This window comes from Sphaeramia orbicularis, chromosome 19, assembly GCF_902148855.1.
Source record: "Sphaeramia orbicularis chromosome 19, fSphaOr1.1, whole genome shotgun sequence".
Classification (NCBI taxonomy): Eukaryota; Metazoa; Chordata; class Actinopteri; order Kurtiformes; family Apogonidae; genus Sphaeramia; species Sphaeramia orbicularis.
In genome coordinates this window covers 48,334,507-48,351,011 of record NC_043975.1, presented here as the reverse complement: position 1 = coordinate 48,351,011, position 16,505 = coordinate 48,334,507, and the positions used below count along the sequence as shown (strand labels likewise).

Genomic DNA, 16,505 nt, shown 5'->3' with positions numbered 1-16,505 from the left:
TTATTTTCTTACCAGAAAATATCTCCGTCTTTAGCCCTGGGATCATTTTAGTGATGAAGACCACCGGATGTAATTCTGCTAAAGCGCCAGCACACTCCACCACTGCAAGGCTACAGGGAAAAGCAGACAGACGGGACTTTAATTGGCATTTTGTTCAGATAACTAATCAGTGTGTGTGTCTTTTTATGTGTATGTTTAGGAGATCAACAGAAAAAGGTTTTTGCAGAATTAAATTGGTGAAGGAGAAGGGGAAAGCCAGACATTTAACGTGAACAGACCAGACTCTGTCGTCGTCCTCCGTCAGCAACAGCCTGGTCAGGTGATCCACCGCCAGTTCAATGTCAGAGTTCAACAACAGACCTGGAACAGAAGGTAGGAGGTTAATATACCACTACATCACACTTTAAAGTATTCTGAACCTCATAATAGTTTCACTGTTTCTTTAGTGTTTAGTTTGTTCTGACTTTATTTCCATTTTCAGTTTAGTTCTAAGGCAGGTTTACTAGAATTTTTTGGTTTAGTTTATATGTTGTTTTTAGAACCTTTTCACACCTTTTTTCACACCATTTAATGCAGGCTTTCAGACTCGCTGGTTTATCTGCAGGTTTGAAACCTCACCTTGAACCACAAACCAAACAGCTGGTCTTAGTCTTATCATCAAACTGAACTGAACTTTTTTGAATAGGATTTTTAGACTAATTGTAGGAAGTCACACAACTATGGCTGTGAAAACAAAGGAAGTACAGCAGGAAATACACATGGGGAGGTTAATTTCCAAAGTGGCAGAGGTGCCAAAGTAATATAGTAAGTAGAAAGTTGGACACAAATTTGTTGAAAACTGCAGTGCACATATTGTTTATAGATGTCATTTGACTTGTTTGTTGCTTTTTATATATGGGCCTAGTCATGCGGCCTGTTTTCAACTTTTTCAGCGATTTGGTCTCATAACTTTTAGTTTAGTTTATTTATTTCGAATATGCAAAAAAAACAAAGAAATCCTACTTAGTCTTTACAAATGAAACAGATTATAAGAAAACAAAACAAACAAAAACAAAAACCTGTACACATACATGAAAACAAAGTATGACTTCATTTGCATATTGGAAAAGGAGTGGGAGGAAGTATAACTTTTGGACAAATTGCACTAACCTTTTGCAAATTACATCATTGGAAAGGTAAGAAATAGACATTTAAAACATTTAATATGGCCAAATATGTCAGATTAATTTTTGTCAGTCAAAATAGGGAAAATCCTAAAAGCAACAGACTCACAAAAAAGCACTGGCAATTTGACACAAAAAAGTAAATGCTTATTTTGTATACAGACAGACCGACAGACAGAGCCTACTGTTGTTATTATTTGTTCTTATGTTATTATATATACAGGGTGGGGAAGCAAAATTTACAATATTTTGAGGCAGGGATTGAAAGACAGTGTATGACCTTTATTGAAAGTCATGAGAATTTATTTGCCACAAGAAAATTTACATAATAGAAAATGTTTTTATTCTATGTGTCCTCCTTCTTTCTCAATAACTGCCTTCACACGCTTCCTGAAACTTGCGCAAGTGTTCCTCAAATATTGGGGTGACAACTTCTCCCATTCTTCTTTAATAGTATCTTCCAGACTTTCTCGTAATAGTTTTGCTCATAGTCTTTCTCTTCTTTCCATTATAAACAGTCTTTATGGACACTCCAACTATTTTTGAAATCTCCTTTGGTGTGACGAGTGCATTCAGCAAATCACACACTCTTTGACGTTTGCTTTCCTGATTACTCATATGGGCAAAAGTTTCTGAAAAGGTATGGATAATAATGTTAGGTATGATTATGACATCAATATATGTTTGGTTTCAAAACAATTGATGTAGTGCCTGCTGAGAAAAAACAACTAAATGTTCATTGTAAATTTTGCTTCCCCACCCTGTACATTTTTTATATCCTTTTGGATTTATATTTTTGTGGTTGTTGTTTCAGCTGGTTCTGGAATAAAGGACAAATTGTGTCTTCTTCACATTTTTATTATGTTTCTCACCTATTCAAATGATAATTTTATCGAATCAAATCGAAGAAAATAATTAATAGATTTATCGATTACAAAAAATAATCCATAGCTGCAGCTCTAATTCAGACCAAAACTAACAATTACTTAAAAAAAAAAAAAAGGAAAATGCTAAATAATGAGTAACTAATCTACCGACTGGCTGTATGTCACCTGTTTGTTGTCCCAGTGACGTGAGGACTGAAGTGGCTGTGATCTGCAGGCTGCTGTTACTCTCAGACAGAGCTGAAAACACCATCGAGCACAGGGACTCACGGTACGCTAAGAACACACTGTCTTCTAAAGGTGGAGGAAACACACACAAAGGAAAGCAGAGGAGGTTATAATGGCTCCAGACTGGATCAACAGTTTACACGACAGAGAAGTGTCTGTGATGGTACCATTCTCTGAAGACTGGCCTGTTTTTACAGACTGGATGAATCGCTGCACCACCTCCAGTAACGTCCGTCTGTGGGAACACTGCTCAAAGACACAGATTTTTCATCAGAATTTTTTTTTACAGTTATTCACAACAGCCCAAATTTTAAGATGATGACTTTAAAACAGCATCATAATTTACAAAAGACCTTTGTACAATACAAGTCATACCAATAAAAGCAATAACCTTACATGAGCGATCATCCTTTACCTGTGTTCTGCTGTTGTACTGCTCCACAATGTTGGGCATGACAGAAGCTGTTATGACATGGCTCGCCCTGATGGAGGCGCTGCATGACGCCTGCAGCAGCTTGGCACTGGGCCACACAAGCTTCAGGTCGGGTTCACTCAGGTGATGTTTACAGTCTGAAAGAGGAGCAAATGGACAGTAAAACTGCATCACCAGACATGTTTTACAGCAACAGAATAAATGTCTGATTCTGATAAAAGCTGTGATACTGTAAACTGTTCAGCGTTCATTCTTGAAGCTGCAGTAAAGAACCTAATATGCTTGATTTTAACGTTTTTTTCTTATTGGGGTGACAAATAGCAGAGCAAAATGAATAAAACACTATGATATGATGAATTTCTTTTCTTTACACCAGTGCATCATTTATGTGCAAATTTGGCATTGTTGAACTTACAAAGTACAAATACTATAAAAATAGTTGATACATGTTATGATGATCTAAAGTTGACTTGACATTGATGAACTACGACACCAACATAAGTAAATAACAATAAATAATATACTGTTATACAGTGAGATTACACATGCAGAACAAATAGGTTTATTTATAATAGGTTCATTTTTCTGAAAATACTTTTTTGCCTTCACTGAATTAAGAGGAGGGGGCGCTCCTTAGTGTCAGAACCCGCAATCTGTTGCTCACACCAAGTGTGCTTTTTAAGATAAGATAAGATAAGATAAGATAAGATAAGATAAGATAAGATAAGATCAGATAAGATAAGATACTAGGTATTTACAATTACGACAATATCTTTCTTCAAACACACTGAAAGTGTCATTCAGAGACCAATGAGATAATTCAACTAGTTTCACAAGCTTACTCTAAGCAATGTAAGTCTATTATTTCTAAGATCTATCAAGGCCTGTTGAAAGGCAAAGGAAACAACAGATTATATAAAAAAAAAAACAGATGGGAGAAAGAATTGAATACTGTTATACCATGTGAACAATGGGACAATATGTGTGAATCTGCTCCTTGTATCTCCTCTTCAGCCTACTGGCGAGAATTTTGTTGGAAAAATTTGGTACAGTTCTTTATAACGCCAAAACAACAGTTCAGTAGAAACTTGAATGCTTCTACTTGCTGGAGGGGTTGTGGGGACACAGAGGCAAACCACACCCACATTTTTTGGTCCTGTATGAAAATTACAACTTTTTGGAAAGATGTTGGAATAAAAATAGAACAGATTTTGGGTTTTAAATTACAACAACCCACTCTTCCACTTTTGTTAGGAGATCTTCCTGATGATTTGACAATAAATGACAAATACCTCCTAAAAATTTTTGGTGCTGCAACACAAAAACAATCACTCGAAAATGGCTTCAACTTGAGCCACTGGTGCTAGAGGATTGGATGAAAATAGTAGATGAAATTCACAAAATGGAGAGATTAACATTTATGCTGAGGCTGCCAGCTGAGCTTTACATGAGAAGGTGGAACAAATGGATTAGTTTCTTTAAAGATAATTCATGTGTGGTTTGTCTCATAGCCCTGGGAGTGTTGTTTGAATTGCTGCTCTAAAAATTTGATTTTGTAACTTGATTGCTGTTTCATAACTGTAGCCATTATTATCCTTAGAATTGAATTACAACTATTGTCTATTGCCGACTGTTGTTTGTTTTGTTTTGTATAATAAAAAGATAAATAATAAAAACTAAGTGTCAAAAAAAAGATAAGATACGATAAGACTTTATTGATCCCAAAATGGGGAAATTTAACAGTTTAACATCTTTATGTCTGTTTTTTTATGTCTCATGATGTGTACTTTTGTGAGTGAGTGCTAGAACTGTCAATATTCAGGATGTGGACAAAAAACTTTGAGATGCTACTGTTGCACTTTGTCACTGCTGCACTTCATGGCTGGACCCTTCAGCTGTCCTGTTCATTGACAGATCTGAGTGTATTGTATTGTGGAATGTGTGTCTAATGTCCTGTCCTGTTGCGACCTATGTCTGCAAACTGAATTGCCCCAAGGGGATAAATAAGGTTATCTGAATCTGAATTTTGACTTTATGTCATTTCCTCGTACTGGAGTACTTTTCCAATGTGTTACTTCTACTTTGACTTCTACAAGGACATGCATATTTCTTCCATCTGAGCCAAATTCCAACAGAAGAGGTCTTTTTTTCTTCACTAGTCTGTTCCTCTCAGATGTTAAACACAAGGAGCCTCTGAAAATATAGATGTTTCATTTAAGTTCATGTACTTTCACAGGAGATACTAATTTTTTTCTTTAGGATCTTGAGCTGAAAAAGTATGAGAACAGCAGCACAAGGAACTATGAGTGTAAATTACTTCAGAAACTCACATTGGCAGACTGTTGCAGATTGGTCTTGATTGTGTTTCTATTGTTTTTGCACTTCTTTGCTCTTGTGTGCTTGTACTTTGCTGCTGTAAACCTGAAATTTCCCCTTGTGGGACTAATAAAGGTATATCTTATCTTATCTTAAAACTAACCATCATCTGAAGGCAATATTACATCTATGAAGTTGTGAAAGCTGCTGCTTAAAAATGCAGAGCTGAACAGTTCTAGAAAAAATGACTTCCTGCATACCTACTTAAGCAGGAAACCATGCGGTTACCACAGAGCTCATTACAAACATATTTATAGTTCAACATATACACACACTCAGCTGCCTAAGTGCCAAACTGTCCTTTCCTTAAGGTCATTTCTTATTTTCATCTTGATTAATTTGTTTTTGGATTTGCATTCTTTCACCATGCAATCACGTACATTAGAATACAATAAATTATATACAGTGTGCGTAATAACAGTAGATGTCATAGTATATCACCTTTGAGAACGAGATCTAGAAAGGTGCTGAGACAGTCTTCAGATTCAGAACTCAGGACCGAGCGAGACAGACAGGAAGTGAGCGCGGTGAGAGCAGCGAGGCATGCAGACTCAATCCTCTCGCTGGATGTCTGAAACACCTGCAATGAGTCAACGTTTGGGCATTGTCAACACTTTCTCATTGGTATGAATCGTCAAAACATTACTGGAAATGTTTATTTTAAAACATATTTCCTCCTGACATTCTGCACTGCATATAATACATCTACCGAACACACACAGCTACTGAATATGGACATTAGTCTAGATATCAATTTGTTTAACATTACTGTCAAAGAAAAAGCACTTGTCCCTTCTTTTCTTCTTTTGTGTCTTGGTGACTTTCCTGTTCATTTTAATTACGTTCACAGCCTTTTTAGGCTTAAATTTGCATCATCATGGATATAACAATTTGATGCCTTCTGAGTTCAAAGCAGATTGTTTTCCAGCAAAAAAACAGCCAAATAAACACTGCAGTGGTTAAAATTATCCAAAACATACAGAGTTAATGTGAACCTTGGCTTAAAACAGTGGTTCCAAACCTTTTTTGGCTCATGACCCCATTTTAAGATCACAAATTTCTGGTGAGCCCAGACATTCAAAACAGGGACTTTTTTTTTTTTTTTGCTAAAATTAGTTTGTTTTTGATCATGTAATAGTATGCTATATTATGTTACAAATAAATGTTAATTTTTACACGACATTTAGGCTATATAATGTATATTATTATGGATGGAGGCAGTAAATCCAGGTGTAGATTACTGCACAAAGTGAGAATTTGATTTTCCTTGGTCAGGATATGTACAGTCAGTCCAGCTTGGATTTACAAGGCTGACAATTAATACTGAACAAACAAGAACTCAAACTACGAATTATGAAAGAGCTGCAGCATCTGAAACTGACCACAATGAACATTTGACAGATAAACAGAACCACAGTGCTGCAGTTTCAGCTGCACAGTTTGTCATGTCTTTTATGGATTGTGACTGTCTCTGTCAACTCCCCATATATTTACCTCTGCCAGGAGGTATTGTGATCACTTGCTTTGTGTGTTTGTTTGTTTGTTAGCAACTTTACGGGAAAACTATTACAACCATATTTACCAAATTGTACCCACAGATAGGCCTTGGCCCTGGGACCAACCCATTAAATTTTGGGCCAAGTAGGCCAAAGTTCAAGGTCACAGCAAGGTCACAAAATCTACAATCTTCCTATCGCTCATCAGTGAGCAATTTTTGAAAATTCATAAAAAATTCAAAACGACTCCGATTAGCCTCCAATTTGATCCACCCCTAGCTTAGAACAATATCTTGTGTCTGGCACAAAATTGTCCACATCCATAGTGGAATGTGGACTCTGTGGACATTTCAATTTAAACACTGAAAATCCCATTTATGACATGTTTTTCATTAGAACTCAATAAATATTGATTAGAATTGAATATAATTTGACATACACATGACTGGTACCAAGCTTCAACTTTTTCTGCTGTACGGAACAACCTTGAAACTGTTTAATTTAAAAAGAAATAGTCGATCCACACATGCACACCATTCGGGGTGCTTGGCAGAGGTTTGCGTTCTCTGAACACTTGTTTTAATTAGTAAGTTTTTATTTTTATTTTTTATAAATTACTAGAAATTTCAGGCAACCCCACTAGAATTCCAGGTGACCCCACGTGGGGTCCCGACCCCAAGGTTGAAAAACACTGGCTTAACGTGTACCTGTGCTGGTCATTCTTATGACATTAATTGTGCTTTGTGCATTACTTATAAGCAAGAGAGGTGCAAAGTCTGTAAAAAAATAAAATAAAATAAAATGTTTTAAAAATCACCATAAATGCACCACACTGGACCTTTTTATTAGGTGAATTACTCATGGGGGCAGAACCTATGGGGAGCAGCCATTGCCAGCCGAAACTGACATATTCGCATAGTTTCCGGGCGATGAGTACGAGTAAATAAGCAGCATTCAGTGAGACAGATTGAGTGGAAAGCACGTGTTGGTGCTTGTTGTTTGTGCAGCTGTGAGCTTTGCGCTCCACCATTGTCCTAGTGACACGACCCAGCACTGGCCGATAATGTGTCATCTTAGACTGGTGTCTGCTGCTCGGGGTCAGTGACCAGTCCATCACAGCCCAAGTAATGGGACAATACAATGAGTCACTACTGGTGCAGGAACAGCCCGTGAAGGAGGAAACATGTATCTGACTATGAATGACTGACGGAGCAGTGACTTAGTACTCACACATACTTAACAACAGACTATAATGTAAGTTACCTGATGGGACCGATAGTATAATACGTGATCTTTTGAAATGGCTAGCAATGAAAATTCACTACATGTACCCTTTAAGGATTCCTCTTCATATTGCTGCAGTCTAAATTACAGTAAGGCTTAACACTTAAAGAAAACAGTTAAAGCTGTTTTAAACATGTCAAAACAAAGATTAGAATGTATCAGTCAAACTAGTAACACCCTTTCAAACAAACCTCTCGGCGAATTGAAACCCACAGTCCCTCGAGGAACTCAGCCAGGTCCTTATGTTCATACTGAGACACACACACAGTCTGGAAAACAGAGGATGCAATGACACTAAAGTCTAAAATCTCAGGCTACTTTAAATGTATTTGGTGCAGGAGATTTCTCACCAGAGTCTGCAGCGAGTCCAGCTTAGCGCTCTGAACATCCGAGTCGAGCTTCTCAATAATGAGCGGTAACAGAAACTATAACAGAGCATGGTAAAAATGAAGAATGCAAAGAAAAGCATGTTTACAGGTTCTCCATCACACTGGACATCAGAACATAAACTTCAGTGACAGCTTTACCTCGGCAAACTTTGGTGTCCCAGTGAGGACAGCCCGCAACATCTGGATCAGGTCTTCTTTGGTGATGCCATGTGGGTCATTGGGAGGCTAGGATGTGTAAGTGGGAGGTGGGTATGGGTAGGAAAAAGTATGCGTGTTCATCAGGCCATAAAACTGATCCGATTTCAATTTCAAGATCAAAAACTTTCACCAGCTTTTATTACAACTTGATTTTCAGTTAAAACCAAACAACCATACGCTACGTGCGTAAGCAGACAGAGATACAGGGTTTGTCTGAGGTCACAGGAAGTCAATGATGACATTTCTGTCTGCTAAGCTCTCTGCCCAAAGCAGCTGAGTAAACAGCGACTTACAGGGGTGAAGTCGATGGGGAAATAACAGGACGTCACTTCGAACAGCTCTTCAGTGAATTTACCTGAAACAGACAAGTCCAAGATTCAAGTCCATCTGGATTGAACTGTATAACACATAGTAAGATAGAACGATTTGGATGATGAGTTTGTGTGTGTGTGTTTTCACCTAGATCATAACCCCGACTGATGATGGTCTTTGCAATCTGAAAGGCCAAAAGCAGGTTGCGAGGATCCCGCTCCCCATCCATCGATTGGACAAATCCAAAGACAAAGTCTGCTCCTAAACCCTTCAGTTCTGTGGATTAGTCAAGAAGAAAGACTGATTCAGCTCAGAAAAGTAGATGGCAAGCACAGCAATATGCTGAAAAATGGCAATTTTCACATCAGTTAATATTGATAATTGTCAGTATCAATCTCATATCATTATTTCTTTCTTGTTTTAAGGCTGATTTTAAGTCCTGAGTGAAAGTTGAAGAAGGTAAATGAGTATTATGCTTTATATTATCTGTAAAAGACATAAGGAGATGAAAACAACACACCAAGATGGAAAAGTAAGAGGTAACACGACAAAAAAAAAACATAAAATACTAAACAAGACAAAAAATATGTTGATGACAGAACAAAACAAAAATGTCATAAATGATGTTAAAATAATATAAAAAACAAACTGAAAAAGCAAATGATGTAACAAGATAAAAATGTGATACAAGGTCAAGAAAATGAAAACATCATAAATTTGCAGCAAAATCAAAATGATATAAAAGATGAGGTAAAAGAGACAAATGAGACAAAACCATTATGAAAGAAACAAAACGACAAAAACAATCAAACCAAAATGAAATCAAAAAGATGCAACATGACAAAAATAAGACAACATAATAAATGGACCAAGACAAAAAGGCATCAAGGACACGAGACAAAAATCTCATTTAAGATGAAACAAAAAGAAAAAGATGTAACAGGACAAAAATGTAAAAGACCAGCTGTAGCGAGAAAAATGAGGAAGAAGATCAACAAAAAAAGCCAAAACAAAATGCATGTAGCAAGATGAAAACAGCACAAAAGATTAAACAACAAAAATAATGTAAAAGAAGTAGTAACGACAAAAGATGCAACAACTCCAAAAAAATATGAAAAGGTAAAAGACACGAGATGAAAACATCTGATATGAAAGAAGTGACAAGACAAGAATAAAGTATAAGATGCCACAAACTAAAAACAACATAAAACAAGTGGTTCCAGGTACAACAAACCCCGCCCCTTGCACGTATTGTAGCTTATTTTGGCATCAATCCAGCTGATGTCATCATGTCTATGCGTGTGCTGATGTCAGCATATCAATTGCATCTATATATGTGCCAAGTTTGAAATAAATTGAAACAAAATTGATGTTTTTATAGGCATTTGAAATTTCATCCATTATAAGTAAATGGGAGAAAAAAAGATTTAAAAAACTGCCAACATGACTACAGAGGCACAGAAGCCGGGTCAGACATTTGAAGCGTGTTACGTTTCACTTTTGGTTCTCGGTAGTAACGGAGCACAACCAACACCCATCCCCTTCACTGGTCTCCTTCAATGTCCCGAAACCGTTTCGAAAATATATCAAACTGAAGACCCCTGTACTGAAAATGTACCAAACCAAAATTCTTCTGTACTGTTTAACCCCTACTTCTTTATAATCTTGATTCATCAATACGGTTTTATCAGACTTTTGCTGTTGGGATGACAAGACACCGATGTTGGAGGAGTTACACCACCACCGACATTTTTAGCTCTTCCTCAAAATCTAAAGGAAACGGTTAGTATGTAGGCCATAACTGTATTAAGAACAAGAGGTGTTATGTAACATGTACAAGTGTGATGACTGAGTTTGTGGCTTCTTTACTATTTTACTGTTCATTAAAAGTAGGAAAATAAATTTGATGTGCACCAAAACCCCCATTTACAACAGGGGTGTCAAGCTTATTCTAGTTCAGGTTCCACATTCAGCCCAATCTGATCTCCACTGGCCAAACTGGTACAATAACAATATAATAACCTAGAAATAATGTCAACTCCAGAGTGTTCTCTTTGTTCTAGTGTGAAAAAAAACATTACAGTTACATTATCAAAATGTTTACATCTACAAACTATGCTTTAAAAAAATAAAAACACAAACATCCATAAATTAAAAAATAAGTGCAGTTCTAACAATATTATTTCTTAGTTTATCATTTACACAAGTATATTACAATTGACACATCCCGGTGGTTCTACAAATACAAAAAACATTTAAAAACAGGCAGAATATTGTTAAAATTGCGCTTATTTTTTCTAATAAATTTCATGTTGTAGATGGTTGTTCAGGTCATTCATATTTTTTATGAAAGGAGTTTGTAAATGTCAACATTTTCATGTAGTTTTACTTTTTCAAATGAAAACAAAGAAACATTTGGAGCTGTCATCATTTATAGGTTAATCTATTATTTTACTGGTCCGACCTGCTTGAGATCATATTGGTCTACATGTGGAACCTGAACGAAAATGGGTCTGACATCCTCAACTTAATATCTTTAGTGGAATTTTTGTATTTCACAGATTCATCCCGTGGGTGAGATCGGACCTTTTGACAGGCTGGTTTTGGCCCGCAGGCCTGCTGTTCAGATAATCTAAGCAGAACAAGAAAATCCATTAAGTAAACACACAAAGACTGTTGTTTGTGTCTTACCAGCCTCCCTGGTCTCCATGAGATTGATGAGCATGTTGTAAACGCATGCTCTCTCTGCCAGCATCAGAGACTAGAAATAAACAGATCATATGATTTCTTCTCCTACAATTCAAAGGGTTTCATTTATTTTACATTGTGCAGTGAGTCACATTAAGGTGATTATGTCCTGTCTCACCTGAACATGAACGTCCTGGAACAAGGACCTCAGCATGGACACAGCTGAGCCAGGTGGCAACACTGTACATTTGGTCTGGGAAAAAGCATAAAAGACAAATAATGTGTATTTAACTCACTGTTACTGGGGCTGTAACTTCTCAAAAGCACAAACTAGGCTACAAACACATCAGTTATTTAATCTGATACAAAAAGTTTCAGATCCTGTCACTGCTGGAAATTCATTAGACAGACTCTTACCAATGCTTTGAGGCCCCGCAACACAGGCGGCGTGATGACATAATGGTCCTTCAAGCGGTTTTCATAGAAGGCAATAAGCACTTCCACTGCAGAGAGGAAAAGCAGAAGACATGCCATTAAAATATCACATTTTAAAAACTAAAATAAAGACACAACAAAAAGATAAAGAAATGATGCGTGCCTTCTCTCTCTGTTAGATCTCCATAACACTCTTGTAAAACTTCAGAGAGCAGCTGGACTCCTCTGGCTCGAGTGTGAGGCTGAGAGCTGGTTAGACTTAGTCTGAAATGCAAAATAATATGAAGAGTGCCTCAAGGTTATATTCATGAAAGCATGTTAAAGAGAGGTATAAATCAATTAATCAGTCCAACTTCATTACATGAAAATGATCAATATAAGAGATTAACCCTCAGAGACCCAAAAGCATCTACGGATCTGAAATGTTCAATAACTGCTTATCCTACCAGTACTTGGAAATAATTCAGGAAAAATGCATTTTGTCATCTTTTCAGCAGCATCAGATGTCTTTTTTGGATGCATCCGTAGTCTCTATAGTGAGCATGGAAACATGTCACCTTCTGCAACACCGATTCACCAGTAAAACCGATGTAGTTTGACAAATGACGGTAGATGTTGGTTGACAGTCTTGTGCTAATGTAGAATTCGTGACATATTTGGTTGAAAAAGTAATTTTTTCTTCAGTTTTGATATAACTTTTGAATTTACACCTACATGATCAGCAAATTAAATATAGGAAAATACCTGATTTTTCACTGAAAAGATGCAAAATGCAGAGTACAATATTAAAATAGATGGGGATAAATCACTTAGTAAAGGTTAAATGTACACAAAAATTCATTTAAACGTGACCACAAAAATAGTTCTGGGTCTTTATGAGTTGAAAGTAGATACATAAAGACAGAAACACAAGACAATACATATCATACAAAGACTTCTGCGCAACATTTATTTTGAAGCATCAGTATGTGCTACCCTCCGTCTTGATATCTTTATTATAGTTTAAACGCTGCAGGTTTGGATTGGATTTCATCTCCAGAAAAGCCGTTTTACAGAGATGCAGCGGTATTCAATATGCTCTGAACAGACATCTTCACTCCATCTCTACAATATTTGTGCAAGAGAATGTTTTCTTGTGAACACAACATGCAGCAGTGCCTATAAATATCTTTATAATTTGTCATTTGGTCTGTAAATGATCACTAAAACTGACATTGTTTGTTGACAGCTTATGACATTAATACCATTTTATATCATAGTGCACAGGTGTCAAACGTACGGCTCGGGGGCCAAATCTAGCCCACCAAAGGTTCCATTCCAGCCCGCAGGATGAAAGTGCGAAAATGAACCTGAACAGTCGAGGTTGTCCAAACCATTTTGGTTCAGGTTCCACATACAGACCAATGTGGTCTACAGTAAAAATAACAACACAATAAACCATAAATAATGACAACTACAAATTTTCTTTGTGAACAATTATGTGGAAAAAAATTTAAGTGAAAAAAATAACATTACACCGTGGAAATATTTACATTTACAAAACTATTCTTTCACAATAAAATGCAAATAAATACATAAATAAAAACAAAGACGAACAACCCGAAATGTGCAATTTGAACAATATTCTGCCTGTTACTAAATGTTGTGTGCATTTATGGATCTACTGTGATCTGTAGTTGTGTTAATAATAATAAGAGATGGAATATTTTAACAATATTATGCCTGTTACCAAATGTTTATGTAGCATTGTGTGTAATGTACATGTATAAATAATAAGTCGAGGCATAATATTGTTAAAATTGCACTAATTTTTCAAATGAAATTTCTGTTTTTTCAGGTTATTCAAATCTTTTTTGTAAAATGTAAATATTTTCATAATTTAAGTGGGGCTTTTTTTGTACTAAAACAAAAAGAAAAACTTGGATTTGTCAATATTTATAGGTTATTAAGTCATTATTTTACTGGTCTGGCCCGCTTGAGATCAAATTGGGCTGAATATGGAACTGAACCAAAATGAGTGTGACACCCCTGTCATAGTGCATGCTGGTAACTGTGGCAAAGTGATAAAGACAAATGTACTCTCGAGCATCCAGACATATTTATGTGAGAGCAGCCTCTGTGACGCATGTTTCAGCAGTATATGTATTAACAGCTAGATGCTGTGATGTTAAAGACTGATGTCAATGACTTACCCCAGCGCCTCCACCAGCTGCAGTACTGTAAACTGTCCATCTTTGACACCTGCACAGAAAACAAGTTTAATCTGATGTAGACACGTACAATCACACAGAACACAGGTGACAAGACATGAGCTCACTTAAAGAAGTTATTTCCAGTGGTTAACAGTAGATTAGCAGCATCGCGGGGGGTTCAAAGGTACAGAGTTCATTGACAGTTGTCTCCAAACGGACGGACACCAACACAGCAGCTAGCAAGAAGCATGCGGTTCAACTACACATCACTAGCATCAAAATTCATATTGTTGTCGATTGACAGTACAGTTAAACACTCGGCTTATATTCTATGTGTTCTCATGCTGTTGTAGAATCAGAAAATTAATGTAAAAACGTCTGTGTTTTTGTATCATGTGGCTGTACACCACACAGGATGTTGTGGTGCTAAGTTAGCTTGTTAGTTAACCATCAGGCATGTTGCGCATCCTCTGAGCTACAACTCCGCAGCCTTCTCAACGTTATTTTTTACCCTAAGCTAACCTGTGAAAGTTGGCAAGGAAAATAGGATAAAGCCCCATTTACCTTTTGAGGTATCTTTGGCCTTGCTGTCCTGCAGTCCTGACACAAATTCCTCCACCAGAGACAGCAGTAAGGTTCTGTCCGCAGCCATGGTGCCTCTCTAACTTCACCGAGAACACGCATGCGCGAAAAGTTTGAAGCGAAATGTTTTATTTTATTGAAACTTGTGTAAAACCAGATGGTTTGCATTAGATAGAATGAACATTTCAGCGATGTGTTTATATTTTCGTTTTGTCTGATAATTACATATTTTTGTACTGCTCAAACGAAAAATCAGTACCTTGGGAAAAGCGATGCGTTCACGGCTGTCGGAATTCCAAAGACTATCTATTAAACTAAGCACAAATTATAAAAAGTGAGCGTGATGTAACTCATACACACATCTACTGAAATATTTTGTGCTGTTAGCGATACCTGAAGCAAATCATGAAGCTGAAGCAATAGTATTGGTTTTTATTCATGATATTATAATTCTTTATAGCCATACAGCGAATTGGTGAACTTGTTTTCAGTACGGTATAGTAAAAATGAACCTGTACAGGACTGTACATGCAAGGAAAAAAGCATAGACATTATATGGAAACATATTCTTTTTTTTTTTTTTTTTGAACAATCAACATTGAACAGTAAATATACATAATAGTATACAACAACAAGGGTAGAAAGTTCCATAAGTCACAAAATCTTTTACATTATATAGAAAAATACATGTAAGTAAAAACATTATGAAAGATAAAAATAAATAAATAAATAAATAAAAATAAAATAAAAATAAATAAATATATGTAATAAAAATAAAAATTGCTCGAGGATTAAATAGAAATTATACAAATTGAATAAGATTATACATTTGACATATTTTTTTGTTTTATTTGCTTTAGAATTTATACTGTTTCTCAAATTGTCCACGTAACTGGAAAAAAGGGCTTTGAAAACAGTGATGTTTGGACGTTGATATGCAAATTTGGAACAATGAATGTGAAATTTGGCAAAAATAATCAAAAGGTCGATAATCTTATTTCTGGAGTTATTTTATCAATGTGTGATAGGCCAAATAAAATGTGTTGAAAGTTCAATTTACATGAAGAGTCAATTTTTGTGTTTATAAAATTATTTAAATCAATCCAAAATATATGTGTGTAGGTGCAATCCCAAAATAAATGACATATTGTTTCCACGGAAACATATTCTCAGTTATTCTGCGATTGTACGATACGCATAGTGCGATGGACTAATTTGTATTTCCGTCCATTCATGATTGTTTTTGTTTGTTTGTTTGTTTGTTTGTTTTTTGGTTTGGAACTTTTTTTTTTTTTTTTTTTTACAACTTTTTAAATCAAACTCTGGTTAAACATTTCCACCATTTTCACACAAAAATTCTTATTTTCTCCAGACTGAGCAACATTTTCAAACTTAAGAGAACAATACTAATAAAGAACATCATAAAATAAAATAAAATTGAATAAAATAAATAAAATAATTATCAAAATAAACTCAGAGGTCTAATCAGAAATCAACAAATTTAAATTTTCATATACAGTCAAAGCTTGTTTGGTTTTTACATGTCTTAATGTCTTTTTAAAATTTGTCATTTCATTTTTGTAAATTAAGAACAGTGTGGGGGGGGGGGCGGTCTTTACAAATCTACATTTATGTATAAATTGTTTGGCCATAATAATCAAAGTGTTATACATAGTTTCTCTTTTTATGTTTTCCATTATAATTCCAAATTTAATGTCTTTGTATTCCAATTTGGGCGATTGAGTGTCCTTTTCAGATGTCCAGTCTTGAAATGTTGTCCACAATGTCCTGGTATATGGGCAGTTAAAAAAATAAATGTTCTAACGATTCGATTTCAAAGTTTCC

The 16,505-nt window shown here is 35.8% G+C and overlaps 1 protein-coding gene across 2 annotated transcripts in view; it reads right to left on the bottom strand.

Annotated features, from left to right (window-relative positions):
• mms19 (MMS19 homolog, cytosolic iron-sulfur assembly component) overlaps window positions 1-14,738 on the bottom strand; it is a 42,729-nt gene extending 27,991 nt beyond the window's left edge. For both annotated transcript variants that reach the window (XM_030121621.1, XM_030121622.1), the window contains exons 1-17: window positions 14,643-14,738; window positions 14,079-14,127; window positions 12,050-12,150; window positions 11,869-11,954; window positions 11,630-11,704; window positions 11,455-11,524; window positions 8,911-9,039; window positions 8,745-8,806; window positions 8,392-8,478; window positions 8,215-8,289; window positions 8,056-8,133; window positions 5,526-5,664; window positions 2,691-2,845; window positions 2,443-2,521; window positions 2,216-2,341; window positions 279-360; window positions 13-110 (exon numbers count right to left, since the gene is read on the bottom strand). In XM_030121621.1, the coding sequence (XP_029977481.1) occupies window positions 13-110; window positions 279-360; window positions 2,216-2,341; window positions 2,443-2,521; window positions 2,691-2,845; window positions 5,526-5,664; window positions 8,056-8,133; window positions 8,215-8,289; window positions 8,392-8,478; window positions 8,745-8,806; window positions 8,911-9,039; window positions 11,455-11,524; window positions 11,630-11,704; window positions 11,869-11,954; window positions 12,050-12,150; window positions 14,079-14,127; window positions 14,643-14,730 (1,579 nt within the window). In that variant the 5' untranslated portion in view covers window positions 14,731-14,738. The remainder of the gene's footprint in view (window positions 1-12; window positions 111-278; window positions 361-2,215; window positions 2,342-2,442; window positions 2,522-2,690; window positions 2,846-5,525; window positions 5,665-8,055; window positions 8,134-8,214; window positions 8,290-8,391; window positions 8,479-8,744; window positions 8,807-8,910; window positions 9,040-11,454; window positions 11,525-11,629; window positions 11,705-11,868; window positions 11,955-12,049; window positions 12,151-14,078; window positions 14,128-14,642) is intronic.
• Between the last annotated feature and the right edge of the window lie 1,767 nt (window positions 14,739-16,505).